Below are 24,085 nucleotides of genomic sequence, written 5' to 3'. Positions count from 1 at the left end.
CGAGACGGGAGCAGAGTGGGTGTGAAGCCAGAGGATTAGCAGAGGCCTGGAAGGGAAGGAGCTACTTAAGCTGGTGTGTCAGAGGGAAACAGAAGCTGTTGTGAATTTACACCAGAGGATAAGCGCTCCCCAGCCCTTCCCCATAGTGTCACACCATTAACAGGCTTTGGTGGGAGACAGGAACATCATATAGCGAAGACAGAATTAAAAAATTGAGTCATAAATGAACTAACCCTTTGTGCTCTGCAAAGAGAGAGCGTGCTGCTCCTCGTGGGCCCAGTCCTAGGTTAGCCCCTGTACATTTGAGACGAGATCCAGGAAACTGAACTGAAGCATGGGATTGTCAGAGCCAGGCTGAGAAAGTGTTGCTGGGCTGTGCTGCTTGTGTCCAGATTTTTATCTTTTGTAGGTTTTACTTCTTCCTTTTAGTAGTATGTAACATGTGCTTGTCGTGTATACTGGCATTCAGTGTTGAAAGGGTGCAATAGGCAGATGCTCCATTTCTTTATGAAGCGAGACTTTGGCATTACTTCATCCTCTAGCTTGTGGCAGTGGAGAGCACAGTGCTGGGCTGCATTTCTTTATCCTGCTCCCTCTTTTAACTGTTCGGTGGAAGGTGAGTGTGCCAATGATGGTCTCGGACCTTATTACCACTGAAATTGTGTCATTGTCGTGGTTCAGCGCAGGCTAGCAGTTAACGAAGCTCGGCAAGGCTGGCTGACTGTATGAGCTCAGACCTGGCGGAAGGTGGTGTCTCTGTTTAGTGCAGCTGCGTCCAGAGGTTTGGTCTACTTACCATGCCTTGGGGCAGTTTTCTGTAGATTTTGACATCTTCATACCAGGAGGGACTCTTCTGTATGTTGAATCTGTGATGTTTTAATAGCAGAAGCATCTGCAAAGCCAAGGTGGCTGCCAGCTTTTGGGGGCAGTAGCGTCCCTATCCCACAACTGGTGAAAACCCTAGGAAGGAATTCTGTTCCTGTGTTGGGGGCATGGTTTAGGCATTTTGCCATTCATGTCTCTTTGCCCGCCCCCTTCTTTGCTTTTTTTTCTTAGCTTTTTTTCCTTAGTTTCAGAAATTGGTGTTAACTTTAATTTGTGGAGTTGCTTCCTGGGAATGAAAAATCGATGGGGGGCTATCGCAGTGTGAAATTCGACTGTCACTATTGAGCTATAGAGTTAGCAAGATGTCTTAGAAGGTAAAAAATAAATCGTGGCCCAGCAAGTGCTCAGCTGTGCTATTTCAAAGGGGATATGAGGCTGATGGTCTGTTAGAGGCTACTTCAGTTAGATGGATGATGATTCCCTGTGAAATATTGGAGTTATTCCATAGGTAAGAGAAACTTTAGCTTATAAAACACAAACAGCTGCCTTCTAGCAGATGAATTCTGCCCTTAGATGTGTGAGCAGCTTGTCAGAGAGAGGACTCGTCCCTAAAATTAGCCTATTGTGTTTAACAACGTCTCTGATGGAGCATTGTAGATCCTGCTGTGTTCCTTCTGAAAATATTTTGAGGATGTGACTGTTTATCCACATCCCTTACCTACACTGCAAGAATTAAGAGGCAGGGACTGATTTTTTTTTTTTTTTTTTTTTTTGTTGGAAATGTTTGTATGGTGCCCAGATGCTCTCAAGAGAAAAGTAACAGTTATTTTACATAGGCTGCATTCCCTGTTTGGATGGAAATGTTCCTTTGAAGAGCAGAAAAGGGATCATGTTGTGCCCCATCCGCTGCCAGTTTGCTGTCGCTGTCGTGCATCTGTTGAAGGGCAGCCCTGGCTGCGCAGGCTGTCTGCATGCTGGCGCTAATAGGGCTACTGCTGTCTTTGGCACTTACTGACTATTGTGGCAGGACTCAGTAAGTGTTTGTGCTGTGCCAGCTGCTGTGTAACAACAGGGTGATTGTAATTATGGCTCTTGGTAGTTTATGCATTTCTTAGACTATAGTTAGTAAGTGTAAATATGAAATAGTACCCAAAAAATACCCAGTTTATATTACTCCTCACTAAATCATGTCTGGGACAACTGTAGATTCTGTAATTATTTCTTGCACACTTGCATGCACAGTTGCAATACCACTGAGGGGAGCTTATTGCTGGAACAAGGAGTTTTAAGCCACATTTAGTTGGAGCTTGGTAAAGATTTCCCAAGGAATTTAATTACAGAAGAATTCATTGTGCTTTCCTATCTCTTCTGCAACACAGAACCCAGCACTGCCTTTACAGAAGCAGTGTAACAGCAAGTAATGTAATCCATGTAGTTTAATATTCACGTTGATTTTTTTGCCCTCGCTTCAGTGTCAGTGCTTGTCCTACCCTTACTCACTCCCCACCACTGCAAGGCGCTGCATCCTATTCATCCATTCACCACTTCTTTACTCCTTCTTGACAGTTTCTGTCCACAAAAAGCTGCTGTTTCCCACTCAGTTGCACAGGCATTCCTGCTTTTCCGTCAGATAGCCGGCTCATGACCTGTCCTTCCTCTGCATCGCTGGTTTCCTCTTCTAGCTCTGGGACCACATTTGCTTATGCAGTACTGTGCCGTGGCCTTCTTTAATAGCCTCATGTTTCTTTTTGAAGGCATGATTACCTTAAATGATGCTAATTCTGATCCTTTCTTTCCCCGTAAAGGAAACAGCAACAGTGTAAAAGTTCTAGGGCGGCAGCAGCAGTTGTAGGAAGCTGTCTGGAGGATGTGTTATCGTGTTGCCCTTGTGTACCTCCAATCAGCAGTCATGAATGGAAGTTCTGGAAAGCATATCACCTCCATGGTAAAGCCCTTAAAAGGCCACAGATGAATCCAAGTGTTGCTGTAGTAGCATAAATATTTCCTGTTTATTTCAGCCGTTTGGATGCAGGCCATGGGAGTAGAAGGCATTTCGTTCTGCGCAGAGGCTGGGTGCAAGACTCGGCTGCGTGTCCAACCTTCTGAACACCTTTCAGCCTGAAGAATTAGCTATTCCTCTTTCACTTCAGAGATATTTTAGAATTTTGTGCCCTGATTGTCCAACCAAAGCAATAATCCCAGACCACATCCAGGCCACAGTAAGATGATGTGTTACAGTTGCCATAAGTCTTCCACTAGAAAAATATACCTGCCTAGCTATACGTGGAGCTTGGTCATAATCCAGACATGTTTACTTGTAGATGGAGGCAAGTTTCAGTAAGGCTGGAACCTCTAATCTGTGTGCCTCAGCAGGGAGAGGAGCTGCATTTTCCATTTCCTCTGTGCATGCCGTTTGTGGCCCTGGCTTGTTCTGAGCTGGAGACCATCATGTACCTTCACAGATCTGCTGGGAATACAATTAAGGTCACCAAGGTGAATGATACATTTGAAAAGTGAGCTGAGATATTAACACACATTAGATGTGCCATTATTTCTATTTAGGAAGTTTGTTGAGAGGATCATTTTCTAACTCAGGCTGTGCTGCCTCAACAAAACCTTATTACAGCAAAATACTTTCCCGTAGCGTGGCTTTTTCCTTTATCGCCAAAGCTGCTCCAGTAAAGCAATGGGATTGCATTTATTTTCTCTTTGGAACAGGGGACATAGTCTCTAAATCGGAATCAGAATGACCCATGCATTCTTTCTCCCAGCTTTCATGTCGAACCATAATTGCTCAAATGGCACATTTAAAATTTTGGCGCAAGCTCAGACTTTCACTAGCCGCCTTTTTAAATCAGTCCCAGTGGCCAGTGGATACTGCGTAGCCCTACAAATGCATCTAAACATGCTGACTCCGAGGCTCCTTCTATTCTGAATGATCAGTGGTGCCATCTGTCTCTGTTTTCACTGGGGCTGGGCACATGTGTCCCAGCGAAACACGGGCCAAAAAAAAGAGAGAGAGAAAGAGCCAGTGCCTGAATTTACTTCCCGCTTCTGTAAAGACATTGTTGGGCTCTGTGTTACAGAGGCGGAGGAGAGATGAAAGCATAATGAATTCTTCTGTCATTAAATTCTTCGGGGAATCTTTACCCAAGTCCCTACTAAATGCGGCTTAAAACGCCTTCTTGCAGCAGTAAGCTCCCCTCAGTGGTATTGCAATGGTGCATGCATGTGTAAGAGAAATAATTCCTCTGCAGGGGAAAAAAAAGAGACAACATTTTTGGTTTGCATCAAGATGAAATTAGTCAGAAGCAAACTCTGAATTTGGCAAGCAGATGCCAGTATTAACAAGTTGTGCAAGCAAGTATAAAATAGAGGCGCTCGTGACTTGAGAGAGCCTCGGCATCGTGTGTGTGTGTGCCCTTGCATGCACCCCGCTCCAAATTCACAACTTAGAACACGGAAATTAGAATGGGGAACATTGCATTATTCATAACTTGGCAACCAGAAGCCAGGGCACTTTGCCAAAGTAAACTATTCTCTGTAATTACAGGTGAAGCAACGTTCTTTAATATCTTACAATACAAAAACATACATTAATCAAGGAAAGAGGGCTTTTTTTTTTTCCTAGAGGACAATAAATTAGCATCCTTGCCAATTTCCTCAATACATGTGACAATGTTTTACAGGATTATAAGTCAGCCTTTTTAAAGGAGGTTAGTCTAAAAACAAATAAACCCAATAAATGAGATTTTTAGCTAAATAAAGGGGAAACCAGCTCCTAAAAAGTTGACGTCTTGCCAGAAGATTTGCTTTTAGCACTGGCACTCACAGACTGAGGGTCTAAATGTCACAGTGTGATTTGACACGGCTCTACTGCAAACAGCTTTGCTGGGCAGTTTTCTACTGCTAGGAATCTGGCCCCTTCTGCTGTAGCCAGCTCATCTAGTGAAATAAAATTGCAGCGCATCGTGCCAGTCTGGTAGCCCGCATGTTCTGGGGTGATTCACAGTCAATCTGCCACTGGTGCCTGACACTGGACTTCTTTCACAGACTTAACATACTGAAAATGCTTGAGCTGTGTCTGTTTCCTTTTAAAGCCACCTGTGACTTTTCAACAACTTACTTATCAGTTTAAGTGTTTTGCTTGCTAGTAACAAACTTTTTTTTTCAGCTTTGTTATGTTCTTGCACTCCAATAAATGCAAAAGGCCTTTGTGTCAGTGTATCTCCCACTGACTTTAGTAATGCCAAAATAAACTGGCCGCATTGTTAGTATAGCGCTTGCTGCAGGTGATGCTTGCAAAGTCAAAAGAGGGGGCAAAATCTTTCACCAGGTTGAAAACAAGCAATTTGTGTCCCAGAAAACTTAGGGTTGTTTTTAGTTAGTGTCTGAAACTCAGATACTGAAGGAGTTGTGTTGAAGACACAGATACGAGTGAGAGCCAAGACAGCATCATCATGCTGTGACATTGCACAACGTGACCAGTGTCACAGCAGCTATGCACAGCGTGTTACAGGCTAATTAAACATGGTCTCTTCTCTGAAGAAATTGCCCCCTCACCCAAACCTAAATTGGCTATGAGTGAAGGCTTGCAATTAAATGACTGTGCGCTGATGCTGGAGTCATTTTTTGGATCATTTTGTCAAGTAAAAGCAAGGACTGCAGTAGGCTTTCTCTTCTGCAGCATAGTAGTGGCTGTGGTAATCGTCATCTGTGGCTGGATATGGCCAGGAGCGATTTCTCTACTCCTGGAATCTTACTGCAGCTTGACTCTGCCTTCAAAGCATTGACCAGTCTATTTCTAATATTTACGATATGTAAGCTGCTAGCGACCTGACCTCTGCCACTGGTGCAGGGAAATGGCATGTATGTTCTGCTGGGATCAGGTTCTCTACCTCGGACAAGGGAAGGTAAAGACTTTGTTTAAAAATAAAGACACCACGCAGGTTTGTCAGTGGTACTGTACATTTTCCCCTCTGCCGCTCTGTGTTTACAGGCATACAAACCCAAAAATAAATGTATGAGGAAGAGAGAGGAAGGTCAGAATATCAAGTGTCAAAAGTAGCCCATGAATTTTATTGGTGGTGCATTTAATCAGTGCTAAGCGTTTTTTACAAGGTACATACAAACAGTAGAATTGTAAAAATTTATAGAATACTGTGTACAGTGTGACTGTTTATGAAGAAAGGAGAATTTATATCCAGTTGAAATAAACCAAAGGGGAGTGTTTTATGGAGACTACTCAACAGTAGGGTACGTGAAGTGAGGTCTAGGTGAGGGAAGGATGGGGTATTTGCAGGGGCTTACTGATCTTTGAGGTGTTTTTCTGCTTCTTCAGCAGCTAACAGTTTGCATCTTTCAGTGGCTCTGGAACAGGCAGGATGCTGGACACAGGGATGGTATGGTGTTTTGTTTTTTTCTGTGCAATGGAAAGGAAACACAAGTGAACAGCTGCTACTAGCATCTCTGGTAAAGGCTCTCGCTCTTGGGCTCGTTCCAGTCCAACAGTTTCTTGAGCAGCCCTTAATATCCAGCTGGGAAGGGTTAACTGAAGCCAATCACTTTGACATCAGCATTTTTTTGTTTCCTTTTTGGTCCAGTATTTTGTTGATGATAAAGCACAGACTTAGTCAATTGAGAGATTCCAGAGCTGCAGAATCAGAGATAATTTAATTAACGGAATTGCTTGTGATTGCCCACTGGGACGGCGGGTAGGAATTGCTTGATTTAATTTGGAGAAACAAAGATCACATGCATGCTAATGTTTAACAAATAACCAGTGTTTGGGTTAAAGTTTTTTTGCAAAGAGGGGGGCAGCCAATTCCCAGGGGAGATTTCCCAGGAGATGATTGCTGAGTAACAACTCTATAGTATTTTTGTGCCCTTCTTCTGGCCTTTTATCTGAACAAAGCAAGGATTTGCTTAGAGGAAGAAAGTTTGATCTTATTTTCAGTGTTCAGGGAAAGATGCTATGAGAAGTGGGAAAATGTGCATTGAGTACAAAGACTGAAAACTGTCACATGCCGTCTGCTTAAGTCCCAGGGACTTGCTCCCTGGTACCCAGCATCCTCAAGTGTGACTGCCAGGTTGTTGAAGAGTTAACCACAAAGTCCAGAGAGAAGTGCAGGACTGAGCTTCCTCCTCTAGGAACCCTCCCTTCATGTTTTGCTCTTGGCTCCCCTATTTGTCGTGATGCAGGTCCACCATGAGTAGAGTGTGGATGTGCCCTTGTGTCCTCAGATATGTTCTCAGCCAGGGAGGACAATTCAGGTACCTGCAAGGCCACTTGCACCTGCTGGAGAAGCCCCACCGCTGGGGCTCAAGGCATTGCTCTTGGCAGTGGTTGTGCTCAGCAGATCTCTCTGGAGGCTGGTAAATGATGTTATCCAAACACGTCAAATCAGAGCGCTGAGGCACAAAATTGTTAAGAGAGTCCTCCTAGATCCAGCATAAGGTCAAGGCAGAGCTGGGAGAGCAGAGCTGTGGAAGCCAGTTCCTTCTTCCCTGCAATTCCCTCTGCCTCCCTTGGCAGAGTGGCTTGCACACAGCCTTACTGGGTCCACGGAGCTTGGCTTTCTGACCCTTGCTCCACCCTGGCACTGCCCTGCTGCAGTACAGCTCAGGCTGCTCCCAGCTGTGTCCGGGCAAGCACAGACAAGGTGTGCACGCAAGAGGGAAGCCTGAGGGAGTTCCCAAGATTACTGGTGCAGGAAGAGTTGCTCCTAAGTGATGCTTATCTTTAGGATACAATCAGCAGGTTGACGGTAAAATGTTGCTAAATGGAATGGCATGTGTCCCAAGTGTGCTGGCCACCACAGGAGCCAGACACATGGGAAGTGACTCTTGTCTTTATTCCATCCCTGGAGGTAGTTCCAGTTTCCTTTATTTACTAATGTTCTCCCTATTTCCCTTGACCTCATTTCCTCCGGCTTTTTGGAAGCAACCATGCAATTATCGCTCACTTTGGGTTGACCCTTGGCCACCACATCCCTGGTTGTTGCTGCTCCAAGAGGCTTTCCTGAAATCTCAAGTGCAAAATACTCACTTGTGGCCAAAACCTCTCTCTTGTGAGACAGGAGCTGTGTCTTCAGCGCTACACTGTGCGTCAGGATTTGTCCTGAGAGCACGCTTGGCAGGGAGAACATGGACTTTAAAAGTGTCACAGCAGAGCTTTGATCAGCGCTGGGAGATGCTGCAGTGGCTAAAGCTCCCTCTCTTACCAATGCACCCCAGTCTTGTTAATAAATGTATATTTAACAATGTCTGGAGCGTATGAAGTGATAATAACTAAATCAATACCTCCCACATTGATTGTCCAGGATCCCTACAGCGTGACGCACGCAGCGGTGCGGTAATTTTCCAGCTAACTAGCACCCTGATCTACAGCCCTCCTATTGATTGGCCATTGTATCAGGCAGCCTCTGAGCATTATTGCTCATACCTCTATTCAGCCTCCTTTTCTGATTCATTCGTTTATTACTGGACAGGGGCGATTATCTCAGAGACTTTCCGAAATTGGCCGGTGGGGGTCAGCCATTTAGACTTCTATAAACAAGCCATTTTCTATCTCCTCTAGTTGTTGCAGTGGCAAATTTTTCCTTTTCACGCTTTGACTGTTATTGGGCTGGGACTGGGATGAATTGGCCTTTGCTTGGATCAGCTCAAGGAATCAACTTTTAACTTTCGTTGCTGAGTCGTCTGCCCTTCAGAAGGAGGACGAGTAGTTCCACAGATGATAGTAGGAGAATTTAGCAAAAGGTTGAGGTTCTGCTTGCCACCTGCTCTGGGTAGGAACCACACTCACTGCCTTTACGCCTCCAGTGCCCTTATGCATGCAGGAAGGAGAAACGGATTCCAGAAAGTCAAATTCAACTGCAGCCTCCATCCAACAGCAGCTTATTAACGAGCCAGACTGGAAGGGAAACAATTTTCTCATCTGACAATAATCTTCACGCTAAAAATAAATAATTCTGTTTCTTTCTTCGACAAAACTAACACCTTTCTAGACTTTCTTTGAAAACTAACAACTCTTCCTTGAGGGTGGGAACCCAAGCTGGGATACAATAATAGTTTATATCAATGAGTAGGAGCAAGTGGGTGTTTCACAGCAGGGAGCGTTGGCTCCTGCTGAAGCTCTTTCATTCTGAACTAGAGAATATTTATTGATGCCAGGACTTGAATGCACAGTGTCCCTGTCCCCAGGCAGTCCTCAGCCACTAGGCTATCATGGGACATGGGATCTCTATTTCTTTGCCTTTTTTGCAGTTTTAAAACTCTTATCATTTCCTAGCAAGTGTCATTTGCAATGAATCTCCTTCTGATGAAGATCTCAGTTAGCTCTTGCAGAGCGTCTGATCTTTACAAAGGTAGGAAGAAGTTGGAGGAGCTTTATAACACTGGTACTTAATCGTATGTACTCCTACAGCTCCAGTTTCTTCTAAAGTGTCATAATTAGGGAAATCCTCAAGATCTTTTTGATTAGCTCTGTTTCCAGAGCCCTGGGAAAAGCCAGAAGAATCACCTCATAGGAGATACCTCAGGTCCCTCCCTGTGTGCCAGCAACATGCGACTAGTGAACAAAAGAACGAGTGGGTGCGTGCAGCTGGAGTGCTGAGATTGCCGCTCACTTTATTCGTTGTAGTAATTCTCTCAACCCATATTTAGCCACCTGTTGATGAATCATCCTCTAAAAAGGTAGAACATGTAGGTGCCGCTGCAGGTTATGTTGTGATTGATGCAACTTCTGGGGGTGAGGTACTCTTCAGGTTCTTCTGAGCTGGAGTCTGCTTGGACAGGCCTGAAATTCACTGACATATGTGAAAATTGCTGTTTTGTTTTGGTTTCCCGTAGAAGTGAAAGCTTTAATGTCAATGCAGTACTCTTAAACCTTTTCTGGGGAATGCTTGAGGGCCCCTCCTTATGTCTCCCTGTGTAGAAATTGGATTTTGCAGCATGCTGAAGTGACATATCCTTGTCTATAATGCTCCCTGCATCTCATTTGCTGAGCATTGCTGTCTGCCCTTGCTTTTTTAGGTTGGCAAGTTGCTCTTTTCACCAGCCTTGCAGAACCATGAAAATACACTTGCCTGCCCTCAGCACAGTGCCTCTGTGACAAAAGAGATAATGCTGCCCATCAAAAATGACCCTAAGAAATGGGAAAGCAGAGATTGTGAAGCTGCTTTTATAGCCACCTTGTTGGCGCAGTGTCCATTGCTTTTAGTTTCTCCTTTATTTCAGTATTAGAACCCAGAAAGCTAGGGGGTTCTTTGATATAAAAGCATTGTGTTGATCCTGTGTAATGAGCTGATTTTGTGTTTCACAAGGTTGATGGCCAGTGAAGACCTCCATTCTCTAAGGGAAAGAGCAACTCCTATTGCCCACAGAAAGTTATCTCACCTGCTGTAGAGAAACTTACAGAACTTTGTCCAAAGCATTTGGTCCTAAGGAATCTTTTAAGGGAGACAGGAAAAGAGGCAGAAAACAAAAAAAAAAAAACCACCCCAAACAAATTTCTTTAAATGTTCGTGTCTTGAGGAAACTTGCTCTCTGTATGAAGTTGCAACCTCAGCACTGTTTTGTTCTGACCTGATGTGTTTGGAAGTGTTTAGTAAGACGCCCCAAATAATTCACACCCGGCTTTTCAGGAATTCTTCACCCCAAGTGGGATGTCTTTGTTCGAATGTTGCCATTTGCTGTGCGGTACCTGTTGTGAGATCCTTTTTCACACAAACTCTTAACACTCTTGTGTGCTCAGTGATGCTTACTCTCCATCGTCTTTTGCAGAATTACAGAAGACTCTGCAGTGACAACATTTGAAGCGTTAAAGGCTCGTGTCCGTGAGTTAGAAAGGCAGCTTTCCCGTGGGGACCGCTATAAATGTCTCATTTGCATGGTGAGTAGCACTCCACTTGTGGTAATGAATCAGAAATGTCTTGGTATCTTTGCCGAGGAGGGAAGAAGCTTTTCTCCTTTTTTTGGATGGAGTTGGGGAGGTCGTCTTTGTCTCTGTACACCAATTAGCTTTCCACACGAAGGTGCTAGTGTTTTGGGCAATTGAAATTTCTGTATGCGTTACGTTATTCTACTGGTATTTCTAGCTGGCTGTCTGTATCGGGGGCAAGAAAGCCCCAACTTCAGAAGACTTTCAGCCTTCCTATAGAAAACTCCCAGACAGCAGCGTCCTCTTCCTGCGTGTGCAGATTTACATACATAGGAGAGAGCAAAATCTGTGATCTGAGACACACCATATGATTTGGGAACAGGAATGTTGCCTGAGCATTTAAAAGTTGTGGATGTCCTGCTTGCTTGTGGTGATGCTGTGGCCTTCTTAAAGAAGGGCAGCAGCTCCCTCTGATGGTCCGAGCCCGCAAAGCTTCGCGTGTCTGGTTAAGTTTTGATTCTGCTGATAGCAGGAGAAAATTCTGCTTGGCAGAGGGCTTCCTCTGCAACTGCAGCTTGATGCATGGTGCTCTCCCTCCCAGCTCACGACTTGTACGGGAGTGCAGCGCCTGCCTCTCATCCTACAGAAGGGAGGACAACTTGCTGCTGATGTCCAGAGGTTTATTAGCGGTGATAGAAAATACTCCAGAGAAGAAGGCATGCCTACTGAAATAGCAGCAGAATGCTTGGGATGTAGTTAAGCTGTTCCTGCAGAGCTAAGAGTTGTGATAAGGGTTAATCTTACCCTGTCACTGTTTTTTTTATGATCTGGTGACCTTTCTGATGAGAATAATGGCAGGTGGCCACAGCAACTTCAGATCTTCAGATGCTCTTGCGATAACTGTGCTGAGCCAGGTCACCACTTGAGTGGATTATGGGCTTCCAAGAGGAATTCTGGGAAGCCAGAAAAAGGGACGGCAGGAGACTTTCTGCCTCTACTACGCAAGCGTTACAAAAATACAAACTTACATACTACACAAGCTTATTTTTTTTTAATAGAAAATACAAGGCAGTGTTATCTACTAAGAAAGGTGTTGCAGTGGGGTAGGAGTGAAGAATCAGTAGATCCCTGCAGTGGAAATAACCTGTTTGCTTCCTCTTCTCAGGACTCCTACACAATGCCCCTGACTTCCATTCAGTGCTGGCATGTGCACTGTGAAGAATGCTGGCTGCGGACTCTGGTGAGGCTCTTGGCTACTTTCTTGTTGACTTACAGGCTTTTTTCTCTCTTCGGGGATACTTGTTTTAAACCACCACAGGGAAGGATGCTTTTTGCTTCATTTTAAACTATCCAAGTGCTGTGCATGCAGGCTTCTGAAGCCTTGCTGGTTAACAGCCCGCTCTAGCTTTGACTTGAGTGAGTCTCATTTGAGTCATCATGACCAAAGTGCAGTCCTGCCCCTTGCTTGCTCCTCTGCTGCCGTGGGGACAGCCATTGCTCATGCAAGAGCTCTGTGCTGGGAACAGTCTTGCCTTACAGTAATTTCCTGTGGGTCATCCATGCAGAGAGGTAAAGCTGTGAGAATGGAGGCCAAATCCACTGAGATTTCATGGAATGGGTAGCTTCTGAGAAACCTAATATTCCCCTGGAGCAAGGGGAATCATCTTCAGGATAGAGGATATGGAAGGGAGCTTTTATGAATATGAATCTGTATTTTTCAGTTTATTTGAAATAGCAATGTGCAGTTTTCAGGCATACGCCATTCTGTCTGGAAGATTGGGGGCTACCTTGATCATTGAATAGGTGACCCATTGCAGTAGTAATTTATACATGTATTAAAGGACATCAGGTTAAAATTTAAGGTGTTATTAAATAAAGTGTTTTCCTTTCCTGTGTTAAAACTGTGGGCTTTATAATCAGCCTTTAATGTCCCCTGTGCAGCTGATTTTCAAGCTTTCATTTTCCTCAGGTTGGGGAGTGGAAAATAGTCAGTTATGCTTTCTAGTTCTCCTGTTAGCAAGATGATACAGTGTTGGGTTGCAAAAAACGTAAGGGAATGCCACTCCTAAAAATTGTTCCTGTAAGGCATTACAAAATCTACTTTATAGAACACGTTGTGTGCTTGGAATTACGATTAAGTTGATCATACTCCTTTAAATCCTGCCTTTTAAAATTCTTGTCCAAGAAAAGTTACCAGGACGGTGAAGTGCCTGTGGGCTTGAGTACTAATAGCAACTCAATAACTTGGCTATCCCTTGGGCTGTATTTTATAGCTCTTCAGCTACACCCCGTCACTATTTAGATTATACAAGCTTTTGTAAACATTTTAGCAGCATGTTATAAAAGACACATATGTGGGTATGTAGCTGTGAGGTGTTTGGATGAATGTGTGCTCTGCCACCTTTGCTAAGTGAAGAGTAATCTTGTCCTTCAGTGATGCTACAAGCTGAGGGTAAAGCACTAATTTCTTTTTCATTTTCTTTACTCTGAAGTCTTTGTCCTCTCCTTTTCCCACCAGCCTCAAGTCATCTTCTAAATCTGTGGCACCGATTTCAGGCTGTTCACAGGCTCAGCAGCTACTTAGTTCAGCTTCAGGAAAGCCCCTTTGTTTCATGTACAGTGGTGGTGGCTGCTCATGAGAACGGGGAAACCCCACTCCAGGTGCTCAGGGGTTAGCATTTACCCTTGCAGAGGGGGAGCCATCTCCCCCCTAGAATTCCATGAGGAAGGTAGGGATGGAGCTAGCTGCGTGCTGTCCGCACGTGGCTCTTCTGCCAACCAGGCAGGCGGGATGGGAATAGTCCAGCAAGACATCATATTAGGACTTGGCACTTGCATAGGGGAAGCAATTAATAAGTGGCTACTCATGTGTTCCCCAGCCCTAGCCTCTCCCTGCAGCCCCCAATTTATTAAACCAGGCCTTTTCACAAGGCATGCTTGCACTCCCTCTCCCGTCTCAAAAAAAATCTCCCAGCCTGTGTTCGCATGTTTCTAATGTAACCATTAAAATGTAGCCCGAAGACAGCAATAAAAACCCTGGAACGCCTTGGTGCTTTTGTGTCTTGATCAAAGTCAATGTGTGTAATCTCGTTAAGACTGCCCTCCTTCCCCCCTCCTTTTTTATGAATTTAATGGCATACAGCAGCTGGGCTCAGTGTTTAATGCTCACCAACCTGCATTGTTCTAATTAAGGTATCTCCTTTTATTTCGGGCACAAAAGAGACTCTTGTTTTTTTTTAACAAGCGAGGAGCTGTGGGATAGTGTGTGTAATAATCGCCGCTGTTACCTTTCCCTGGGTATAAAGCTGGCTCCCCAGCGGGGGCGGGAGGGGGGAGCCTGCGCGTGCAGCACACATGGAAAGACTTGGCTGGGGGAGCGGGGCAACATTTTTCTTCTGTTGTGCAATAAACAATTTGTTGGAATTAATAGGAGTTGGGGCGGGTGGGTTGTGTCGGGCTTCCGGCCCCTTTTGAACATTCTGGAGATCTGCCATCCCTGCTGGTGAAAAGTCCCCTTTCTCCTGTGCGCCTGTGGTTTATGTGCCCAGCCAAGATCTAATATTAAATTAGAGTGTGAGTGTGTCTGAGAGAGAGAGGGAGGACCTTGTATTGAACAAGGACGTGGAACTGAAGGCACAGACTGCCTGGGAGCACTTCTAAACCTCTGCAAGGTATTGAAGACAGGGTGAAATTTGATGCTCACATCTGTCTGTGGACCAGAGGAGGTGAAGCAGTTTTTAAAAGGTTTAAGGTTTAAACATTTTCTAGGATACGATGCTACAGTGATCAGAGCATCCCTAGTATCCTTTGGCTTCAGTGGTGTCAAGGGCACTGATGAGGGTTGGGTCTTTCAAGCGCTTAGGCTTTCCGAAAATAGTTTTTGGACTTTTGGCTCTTGATGCCCAATTCCAAATTGTAACTGCTCTGTTGCTAAGGGAGAGGGGGAGATGTGTTCAACCACCAACTCTACAAATGGCGGCTGGGCTCTCTAGCTTAGGTACCGTTATACCAGATCTCAGTGCATCAAACTGGCTTCAGGTTCTGGGCGTGAAACATTCACCAGAGCAGACTCCATCTCTGTCTCCTGTTGCTGTGTTGGATTAGCGTGAAGGAAAGGCTGGGGCTGCAGAAAGGGACCCTGCAGAAAGAGAACTGAGACCGTGGTACTAGCTGCGTTGGCCAGCGCCTCAGTTCCGACAGAAGCTGCTTGGTTAGATGGTCCTCCTCAGGGTGGCCGTGGAGCAAGGAAGGAACCGTCCCTTCACCCAGCAGAAGGACGTGCTGAGTTGGGTGGTTTTCTCTCCTTCCACTCGCTCCGTGAGCAGAACTGGTCTGCCCAAGGGTTACAGTCCAGGGGCCACAGGCTAAAGGTGTGCTGTATGCTGCATGCATGTGCTGTGTGCATGCACATGCTCTGTGGTTCTAGGCACAACAGGAATGGAGATAGGGAGGGGGATGCAAGAACACGTTGCTTGATGCCACATGATCGTGCTTGGGATCCCAGGAAATCATGTTAGCTGTTTTGTCAGCTGGGTTTGTCTGCTGGTTTTGTATTGCTGTGTCAAACCACGCCGCTGAGCTTGCTGCTCCCTAGTTGCTGGTTGTCTGGGGCACTCAACACAGGGACATTTTTCATTTCATCCATCCTGCTTGCAGAGAGCTAGTTGGTATCTTCAAGTTACACAGAAACTGCAACACAAGCCCGGAGGACTTCCCTGTGATCACTTTTGGAAACTCCTGAAAACATATATGCAGGTTCTTCAAAGACAGGAGGGGAAACGGTGTTGCAGGAGAGAGGCTCAGCCTGGGCAGCAGGCAGTGGGGTTCATTTCCCTGAACATCAGCCATCCGTGGGGCAGGTGTCCATCCTCAGCTGGTTGTTGGACTGCAGCCCTGAGTCGCTGGGTGACGAGGGATGAATCTCCCTCTGGAGGAGGTTTGTTTGCCCCTTCTCTATCCTTCCCCATTAACCAGGAAGGATCCCACAACTACTAGTGTGTGGTACTAATTTTCCTTCTCCTGGGAAGGGTGCTGTGACAGTAGAGACTGGCAGTCTGCTGCAGTGCTTCGCTGAGCCGGTTTGGAACCTCCATCCTTGGAGGTTTGTGAGAACAGGTTTGATGCATGTCCGTCAGCCGTAATTCAGGTTGAAGTGATCTTGCCAGGGGAATGGGTTGGTGAGGTCTTGATATCCCTCTGAGCTGTAGGTCTGTGATCTCCCAAACCCCAGTATCTTTCCTTACGAAGTAAATGGAGTTAAAAGCTCTAAGTCAGGATGTTGTTGGCCAGTGATGGAGCTGCTGGTGGGTGCGGGGGTTCAGGGGCTGCTTTATCTGAGCATGTGCAGTTTGCTGTGTTTCCCCCACCGCCTGTACAGGCAGAGCCAGCATTTCCTATGTGTATTTGCTGACCCCAGGCTTGTGCTTGCCTGTCTTGGGCTTATTTGAAAATGACAACCTCAAGAGCAGGAAAAAAATAACTTTCTAAAAAGCCGCCTTCTTCACAGAATACGCTTCCAGGGGATACATCGATAGATATGTATGCTCTGCAGTTGACACATTTATATCTTTGGTAGATTACACTACTACATTCTTAGCCTTGTCACTTTTTCTAGGCTGTAATACCATATATCTCATGCAGGCTGGAGTATTTTTGTAAGAAACAGTGCAGATACAGAGCAATCCTTCTGGGTGATTCCTTAGTGCTTCCATCAACATAGAGACCTCCTGAGCCAGCAGCTTGCATGGCGGATGCTGCAATTGATCCTTCAGGATGTTCCTGTCTTCCATGAGGTTGTCTGGTTATTTATTACTGTGCTTCAGTTTTGGCCACCTCCAACAATGTGTGCAGGTGAGCTCTACCCTTTGGGGAGGCTCTGTGGAAAAGGTTGCTCTCCTGATCGCTGTGACCCCATTACCTGACAGCTGGAGGTACCCCACAATGGCAGTGGTGAACGGCTGCTTCGCTGGGAATTAGCGCGGGCAGAGAAGCTGCCACTTCGTGTGGAGGCTGTGGTCAGAGAGGGGGCTGTTGCCTTTGTTGAGAATTGGATCTTGGAGTTCAGTTTCTCTTCTGGCAGAAGCTGGCTCTTGGTTTGCATCCCTCCTGTCATCTCTTTACTTTGGTTTTCAGTCCTCTACAATAGGCAAGCTTTGAGCCCACGTTTGATGGTGGCACTGTGTAGGTGAAGTTGCTCTGTGTGTGTGTCTTTATTCTCTATGCCTGGTAGCATATTCTGCTTGGAAGTTACCCATTTTTAGACCCACAGGACAGCAGGAAGTGCCTAAATCCTTCCTTTTGAGTTTTCTTGCTTTAGCCAATTTATAGCAGACGTCACACCATTTTTTTTAAGAGGCAACTTTAAGACAAAATACTCCAATCCTTCCTGGCACCATGTGAGCCCTAACGACTTCTCGACATCTCAGCTCTCGTTAATGTATTTTTCAAACTACTACCCCAAGTGATTAGCCTGTATTGTGGATCAATCACTTGCCAAATTTTAATTAAGAAAGGAGGAGAAAAAATAAACTCCATCCTGGTTCCAGCCCCTTTTCTTTGCTTTGTAACAGCCCTGGAGCAAACTTCTTGCAGCAGAGTTTTATAAACCCCTCAAAACTGGGGTTTATAATGGAAAAGCTGAGGTGGCCTTTACTCTAGCACACGCAGCTATAACACATCAAGGCTTTTCCATGAAGCTATGATGAAAGGAGCAGAAGGACCTGGAAAAAAAAGAAAGAAAGAAATGGCCGACAGGTGGGACTTATTATTCCACAGCATTTTTATTTCAAGGGAAAAGTTTAGTAACCCCAGCTGGCAGGTGAGCAGTGGGGGAGCAAATGCTTTTTCATTGTGCCTGTGCCAGCATGTGTGTGTGTACAAGCTTATGTGCCTCTCTACAAGAGAGGAGAGCTTAAATGCTAGTGCCAGTGAATGTTGTACACCTACATGGAAAAGTCAGATGTAAGGAACGAGGTTCTAAGCAATTTCAATCTAAAAAGAAAAAGTCAGGACTTAGTTCTGAATTTAACACACATGCTTATGTGTGCAGAGGATGACAGTTTTATTCTAAAAAGAAAAGAAAAAGGCTTCCCCAAAGGTCCAAAGTCATTATTTTTGCTTGAACCGTTTAATACCAAGCTTAAGTGCTCGGGAGACCCAGAGACCTGGGCCCGGCGTGCCATGAGCAGTCAGCCTGCGCAGCACAGCCCAGGCTGCCGCAGGTCTCTAGGGTGCCGTTGTTCCCCCCAGCGTACCCGGGCTTCAGAGCTCCAGATGAGCTGCCTTTCCCACGTGCAGATGAAGCAGCATCCACCACTGCCCTAAATCAATCTGCAATCACGTAGCTTTTGCAGAAAACGGGTCAGAGAAGGTTCTGACTTCAAGCATGGATGAAAAGTTGGCGCTGGCTGCCCACGTGCAGCTCTCAGCCTTAGGTGGGGAGAGTGGATCCCCCTAAAGCCATCAGCATGTGGTGCAGGAGATCCCGGGGTGTGGCAGGACAAATCCACCCATCTTTCCTTGCCCTGTGGTGTGAAGGAGTTGCTTACCTGACCTTGCTTTGCCACAACAGAGAGGAGCAAAGCTGCAGTCAGTTTAATTAGGCTTGTTCTGCTGTCCTGTGGGCTGAATGTGGAGGACTTGTGCTTAGAGCAAGCACCTGTGTGCAGCCTTTGGAGAGGCACGGGCAGACTGGCTTTCCAGGAATCTGTCCTTCCGAAATTTTGCACATTGAGCTGTCTAGTCTGTGTTAGTGAGGTTGCCCCTGCGTCATCACGGACATCTGCCTGCAGCTGTCTCAGTCCACCTCCAAATCCCAGGATAGAGAATGAGATGCAAGACAGTGAGACGGCAGCAGCTGAGGTTTGCTTTTAGCAAAAATGAACTCGGGGGGGGGGGGGTGTCCGTGCTCCTCCCCAGCCACCTACAGCCAAACACCTCCAGCTTCAGCAGAGCTATGAGAAAATAACTGCTGAAATGCCATTCAGCATTGCACAGGAGCACTGAGGAACGGAGGGGTGTGGGTTTAGGTGGCAGCAAGCACTTTCCTTCACCCTTCACCCCAAACTGAAGGCAGGCTGAGGCATTTGATGGGTCAGGGACTGGTCTTGCAGAAGGTGCCTCTCCTTCATGCGTTGTCCAGAGAGGCAGAAGCTCCAGCTACTTGGTTGGATGCTTTGCTGCCTCTTGCCAGTAAGCTGTGCTTGTCTTGGGAAGGAGAGCGTGGACACAGATGTGTGCGGTGGTCACATCTGGAATGCCTTAAAGTCCCCATGCACACTTCTGCTTGTCAGGGCACACAGGAAAGCTTGAACGGGCAGCTGCCGCCCCTTTGACAACCTGCTGTAAATTCATTCTTCAGCACCTCCCTGCCACTTCTCCTGGGACCCTCCAAGCTAAAAGGTGATGCCAAGAGGCCAACCAGATGCAACAGGCCCCTGTGAGGACCAGGGAACTGCATGGTGATGCAGACCTGAGCAGGGACTCAGTTGAAACGGACTGTTTAGTGGTATTTGCATCCAGATTAGTGAGACCCTCCATGGCAACCCTCCTGTGTAGCCCAGCCCACAACGGCAGAAGGGGCAAATGTTTAGATTTTTCTCTCCTACCTGTTGTTGCTGCTGCAGGGAGTTTTTACTGGGACATGCAGGGTTAGAGCTTGCCCTTTTTTAATGGCAGAGATGTATAGCTCTGGTCTTGAGCACTGGCAAAGGGGTGTGCTATATAAACAGGCTCTGTTAAAGGCCAGTGCAGTCAGCCTTGGGTTTCAGCAGGGTTTTAAGCCTGGCCTTAGAGCTGTGGTTTGTGCTTGCTTTTGCCAGAATCCAGCATGTCAAGTCCGCTCTGTGAAGACCAGTGCATGGTGCTGCCTGATGCGTTGCCCAGGCACAGTGAGATGGTCCCTGTCCCGGAACGCTGAAAATCTAAACAGGCACAGTAGTTAGAGAAGGGATAAGATAGGTCCCAGACAGCTAGAAGGATGCGCCCACAGGCATCAGCACCAGAGTTAGGTGCACCATCCAGACCACCAGTGGTCTGTTGCTCACCCTGAGAGTAATGTCTGGTGTGTCTTGAATGTCCATCACGTTTCATAAAACTCCAGTTCAACAGGACTTTGTGAGTGGCTGTTCTGGAGCTCAGGTGCAAGTGCCCGTGGTTCCCCGCTGTGTCAGGGCAGCACCTCAGCCGCTAGCAGCAAGGGGTGTCAAATGGGAGCCTGATTGCTCAGAAGCCCGAAGCTCAGGGAACAGCGGGTGTGCAAAGTCCATGTCTGCCAGGAGTGATGTGCACTGGGAGCAGGGGGGGAGCTGCTGTAAGGCTGGTCTGTGGGGGCTTTTCGGTAGCACTCAGAACTACAGAGCAAACATGACTTGCACTTCTTTGGAGCTGTATCCTTGTGAATTACTTGCACTTGTGTAAATTTTCTGTTCCTGGGACTCTCTCCTCTAGATTCCTCTTAGTCCAAGGAGCTTCCAGGGGAGAAAGCCCCTGTCCTGTGTCTGCAGGTGTTGTCACAGAGCGGAGAGGACCTTTTCTAAGGGTGCTTGGCTCTTGTAAGCAGCAGTGCCAGTTCCTCTGCTAGGGATGTACCCAAATGCAGGGAGCAGTAACCAAAGCAGTGTGGCACGTCACAGTCCTGCCCTGCCACTCAGCCCACATCCTGCAACCCTGCAAGCTGCAGTGCTCACTGCTGCAGGTACTGAAACAAGCCCTGCTAAGGGAGAGCAGCCGCAGCACTGGACCAAATGGCTTCGGTTCTGCTAGCAAGCCCTGTGCAAGCCAGCAGGTGCTCACACGGCATGTTGCGTCCCTGTCGTCTCACTTGTCACACCGAGCACTGCGCATTAGCTGCTGGAAGGGCCTGTGACAGCAGTGAGCACAACTTGGGGTGCTCAGTTCTGTGTGGCAGGAGGTTGTGTCGAGGCTGGGGTCAGTGTTGAAAGCTAGGGCACCCCAGTTTCCTGCACTGCTGGTGCTGTAGACAGGAGGCCGCCTCACAGCAGAGCCATCTTTCTGTCATTTTTCCCATCAACTGTCTGTCACATCTGCCAATCTAACGATGACCAGCTTAGATTGACCCCAATTCTGAGGCTTATTAACACCCTCTTGCTGTCAGGCCCAGTGACAGATGGCACATCAGCCCTTGTTTTATTTCATGTAGCGTTCATGTCGGCCGCCTGTTACCTCGCCCCAGCTCACGTTGCAGTTTGCTGGTTTCAACTCACCTTGGCAGAACGGACTTGTCTCCGCAGCATCTCTGCAAGCTCGGGGTGGGCAGTGGGGGCTTCCTTCATGCCAGCAGCTCTGGGGCTTTTGCAGGATTGCTGAGGCAGTCCCCCAGTGTGCCGCCCTGAAAGGGATGGTCCATCCCCACCATGAACCAGTTCAGTCACCCCAGCTAAAAGCTGCACTTGTTCCAACTGGGCTGGTTTTCTGCCTGCTCAGTGACCTGAACTGGCTCATCGAGGGCTGCAGGTGAGCAAGGGAAGCAGAAAGGAGCAGCAGATCTCCCTGGCAGCCAGCAGGGATGGGGGGGGTGCTTGGGCCAGTCTGTCTGTAGAGACCTCTCTCTCCAGAGCTGCTGAGTTTGGTGACACCTTGGCTCTGGGTTTCAGCATCCTGCAGAGCTCCTGCCTGCCCAGCTGCCTTGTGCCTGGGACTGGAGTGGGACGAAGGGCTGCAGGGAAGGCAAGAAAGGTGATGGCACCTCCCCTTCCCACAGCTTGTGCCCACTGTTGGGAGGGCATGGCCCTGCCTGGAGGGGAAGGGGGTGGCCTTGGTGCCCCTGCTCCTGTGCTGCTCCCCCTGAGATCCCAGGCCAAGGGCAAGGTCGCGCAGTTGTCCTTCTCACGTTGTTCATCTCATCTGCCGGTTGCAGGGTGCCAAGAAGCTCTGTCCCCAGTGTAACACCATCACGTCTCCCGGAGACCTTCGGCGCATCTACTTATGAAGGACCCAGCAGGAGGGTGGGACCCAGCTACTCAGCTCAGCTCATCACACCAAGGGGGAGAACGACAGCAACAAAAAAAAGACGTTTTAAAATTTAAAGAAAAAACAAACCAGAGACTCCAGACATGGACTCGAGGATACAGGAGCAGTGGGGAGCCTTGGCTCCCAGGTCCCGCATGTTGAGACCTCCTTCAGCATCTGCAGCGGGCAAAACCAAACCCTTTGTTGTGAAGCCCCCTTTTTTAAAACCAGTATTCCCCATCCACCTGTTCCCTGGAGCTGGCTTTGCATCGGGGATGGCTCGTGAGCCCTCCTTTGGACTGTGTTGTTGACCACTGCCCCCAGGAGACTGGGGAAGGGACCCTTGAGAGAAAGATGTTAAATAACCTGTAACTTGTGTTCTTTGTTCAGGTTTTTTGTTTTGTTTTTATTTGTTTTGGTTTGGGTTTTGGTTTGGTTCTGTTTTGGTTTTTTGTGGTGTTCTAGTGATAAAAAAAGGTTTAAAGAAAAAAAAAAACACACCCAGGCAGAAATGAAGCACATGTAATATAGATTATATATGTTTACAATGTTGTGTATAAATGGGATAGACTCAAACATTACATACTAATAAGTTTCCCTTTCTTTTTTTTGGGTTGTATTTTTTTTAAAGAAAAAAATGAGCAGAGAACATTAAACCCATATTTTTCTTGGTTCAGCAAAGTTTTGGCATTAAAGTCATTAGTTTAAAAAAAGTATATATATACATATATATAATATAAATGGTTTAATGTTCTGTGGTGTATATTTCCTCATTCAGATATGAAGTTAACAGCTTTTAGTAATGGCTGTAGCATTGCCCATAACTTACAGAACTTATGGGGAGTAGAGGAGGTGGATTTTTGTCATTAGTTGTAGCTAATGGGGCTATTTATAATAGAATCGTTATCCCCGGAAAGACACGGCTTTTAACTCCTCGCCAGGGGACCGGGCAGGGCGGGGGGATCTGGCTCAGCCCCCTTTGCCTTTCCCAGCTGGGGAAGGGGCAAACGGTGCAGAGCTGGAGGGACGCAGCCCACCAGAGCGCTGCCCTCCCCTGGGCCAGGAGTGCCTGCTCGAGGGTCCGGAGGGTCCGGCTGACCCCCTCGTGCCTCCTCTGTAGCCCCTGCCCCTGCCGGGCTTTGCTTTCCTCCCCTCCGGTAGCGTTTGCTGGCCGCGGGTGCCTGAGCTGCTCCCAGTGCCTGCTGCCGAGGCAGGGGGTGGGGAAGCAGCGGGCATGGGGACAGATGGCAGGGGACAGGGTGGCCCTGCTGGTGGCTTTGCCCAGAGAGGCTCGGCGGGTTGCGCTGTGCAGCGAGCCCCAGCTCTGCCCAGTAGAGCCAGCCCAGCCCCGCGCTCCCGGAGCCGGCCTTTTCCAGAAGCGGGTCCGGCAGTGGGGCAGAGCCGGGCCAGCCCTGCCTCATGGCCGTGGCCACCACGGGGCTCGCCGGCAGGCCGCGGCCACCAGCGATGCCTCCAGCCAGAGCCAGTGGGTCCCTGCAGCCCCAGCTTCTTCCACGCAGTCCCTCATGCTTGTCCCTGTCTCCCGTATCCTCAGCCTTAACCAAAGCTGCCATCTGGCCTGTTTTTTTGTTGTTTTTTCTTTTACTTTCAGGACCTAAGAAACAGATGCTGAACCGTTTCCCAAGGTGAATGCGTGCCCCATGTGCTGACTTCTCTCAGTCCCGTGCTGTGCAGCCCTGCCCCAGCTCCCCAGGCAGTCGTGGGGTGCCAGCCTCCCGAAGCCAGAAGACAGGGAGGTGGGGAAGCTCATCTCCCCTGCTCCTGCAAGGTCTTTCCAAGCAGATCCCACCTGGCAGAACAGCGTGGCTGGGGCATTTTAAGACAGTCTGGAAACAGCAGTGGGTGAGGGGTTTGGAGCTGGGACCCCAGCATCGCTGGGGTGCTCTGGCGAGGGAAGGGCTGGGGAGGCAGGATGCCTGCGGAGTGATGGTCCCATCCCATCACTGCTTCTCTGCCCTGAGCTTGGTTCTGTTTTGCAGAGAACAGCTGCTGTCCTTGGCATCTCCTGAGTGATTTCAGAAGGATCCCGCTGCACCCAAAAAAAAAAAAAAAACCCAAACTGAAGGAGATGTGGTTTTTATTTTTTAAGCATCTCGTCAAAAGGTGACAATTCCTAACTGAGATTTTCCTGGGTCTCCAAGCTCATCACAGCTGTGGTGGCCTCTGAGACCAGAGCTGCAGCCTCCCCTGCTCAGGGACACATCCCTGCAGAGCCGCTGGGGACCAGAGGAAGCTGGGGCACCCCAGGAGGGTCCTGCCTCCCCGGGGAGGCTGTGGGCAGGGGAAGGGGCTGCAGCAGGGGGCTGTCGCTGCTGGGTAGCACTTGGGCAAGGGAAGGGCAGGCACATAGAACTTGGGTCTGGATCTGTAAAGGGGGAAAAACTGGGG

The 24,085-nt window shown here is 47.7% G+C and overlaps 1 protein-coding gene across 11 annotated transcripts in view; it reads left to right on the top strand.

Annotated features, from left to right (window-relative positions):
* Positions 1 to 22,280, top strand: part of RNF220 (ring finger protein 220) — a 229,888-nt gene extending 207,608 nt beyond the window's left edge. For 9 of the 11 annotated variants that reach the window (XM_080406146.1, XM_080406145.1, XM_080406144.1 and 6 more), the window contains 3 exons: positions 10,612 to 10,720; positions 11,874 to 11,948; positions 21,585 to 22,280. In XM_080406146.1, the coding sequence (XP_080262272.1) occupies positions 10,612 to 10,720; positions 11,874 to 11,948; positions 21,585 to 21,656 (256 nt within the window). In that variant the 3' untranslated portion in view covers positions 21,657 to 22,280. The other 2 variants (XM_080406147.1, XM_080406151.1) reach the window with 2 other exon arrangements.
* Positions 22,281 to 24,085: the final 1,805 nt, after the last annotated feature.

Source organism: Falco punctatus (assembly GCF_963210335.1).
Source record: "Falco punctatus genome assembly, chromosome: 11".
In the NCBI taxonomy this organism is placed as follows: Eukaryota; Metazoa; Chordata; class Aves; order Falconiformes; family Falconidae; genus Falco; species Falco punctatus.
This window is presented reverse-complemented; position numbering and strand designations above follow the sequence as displayed.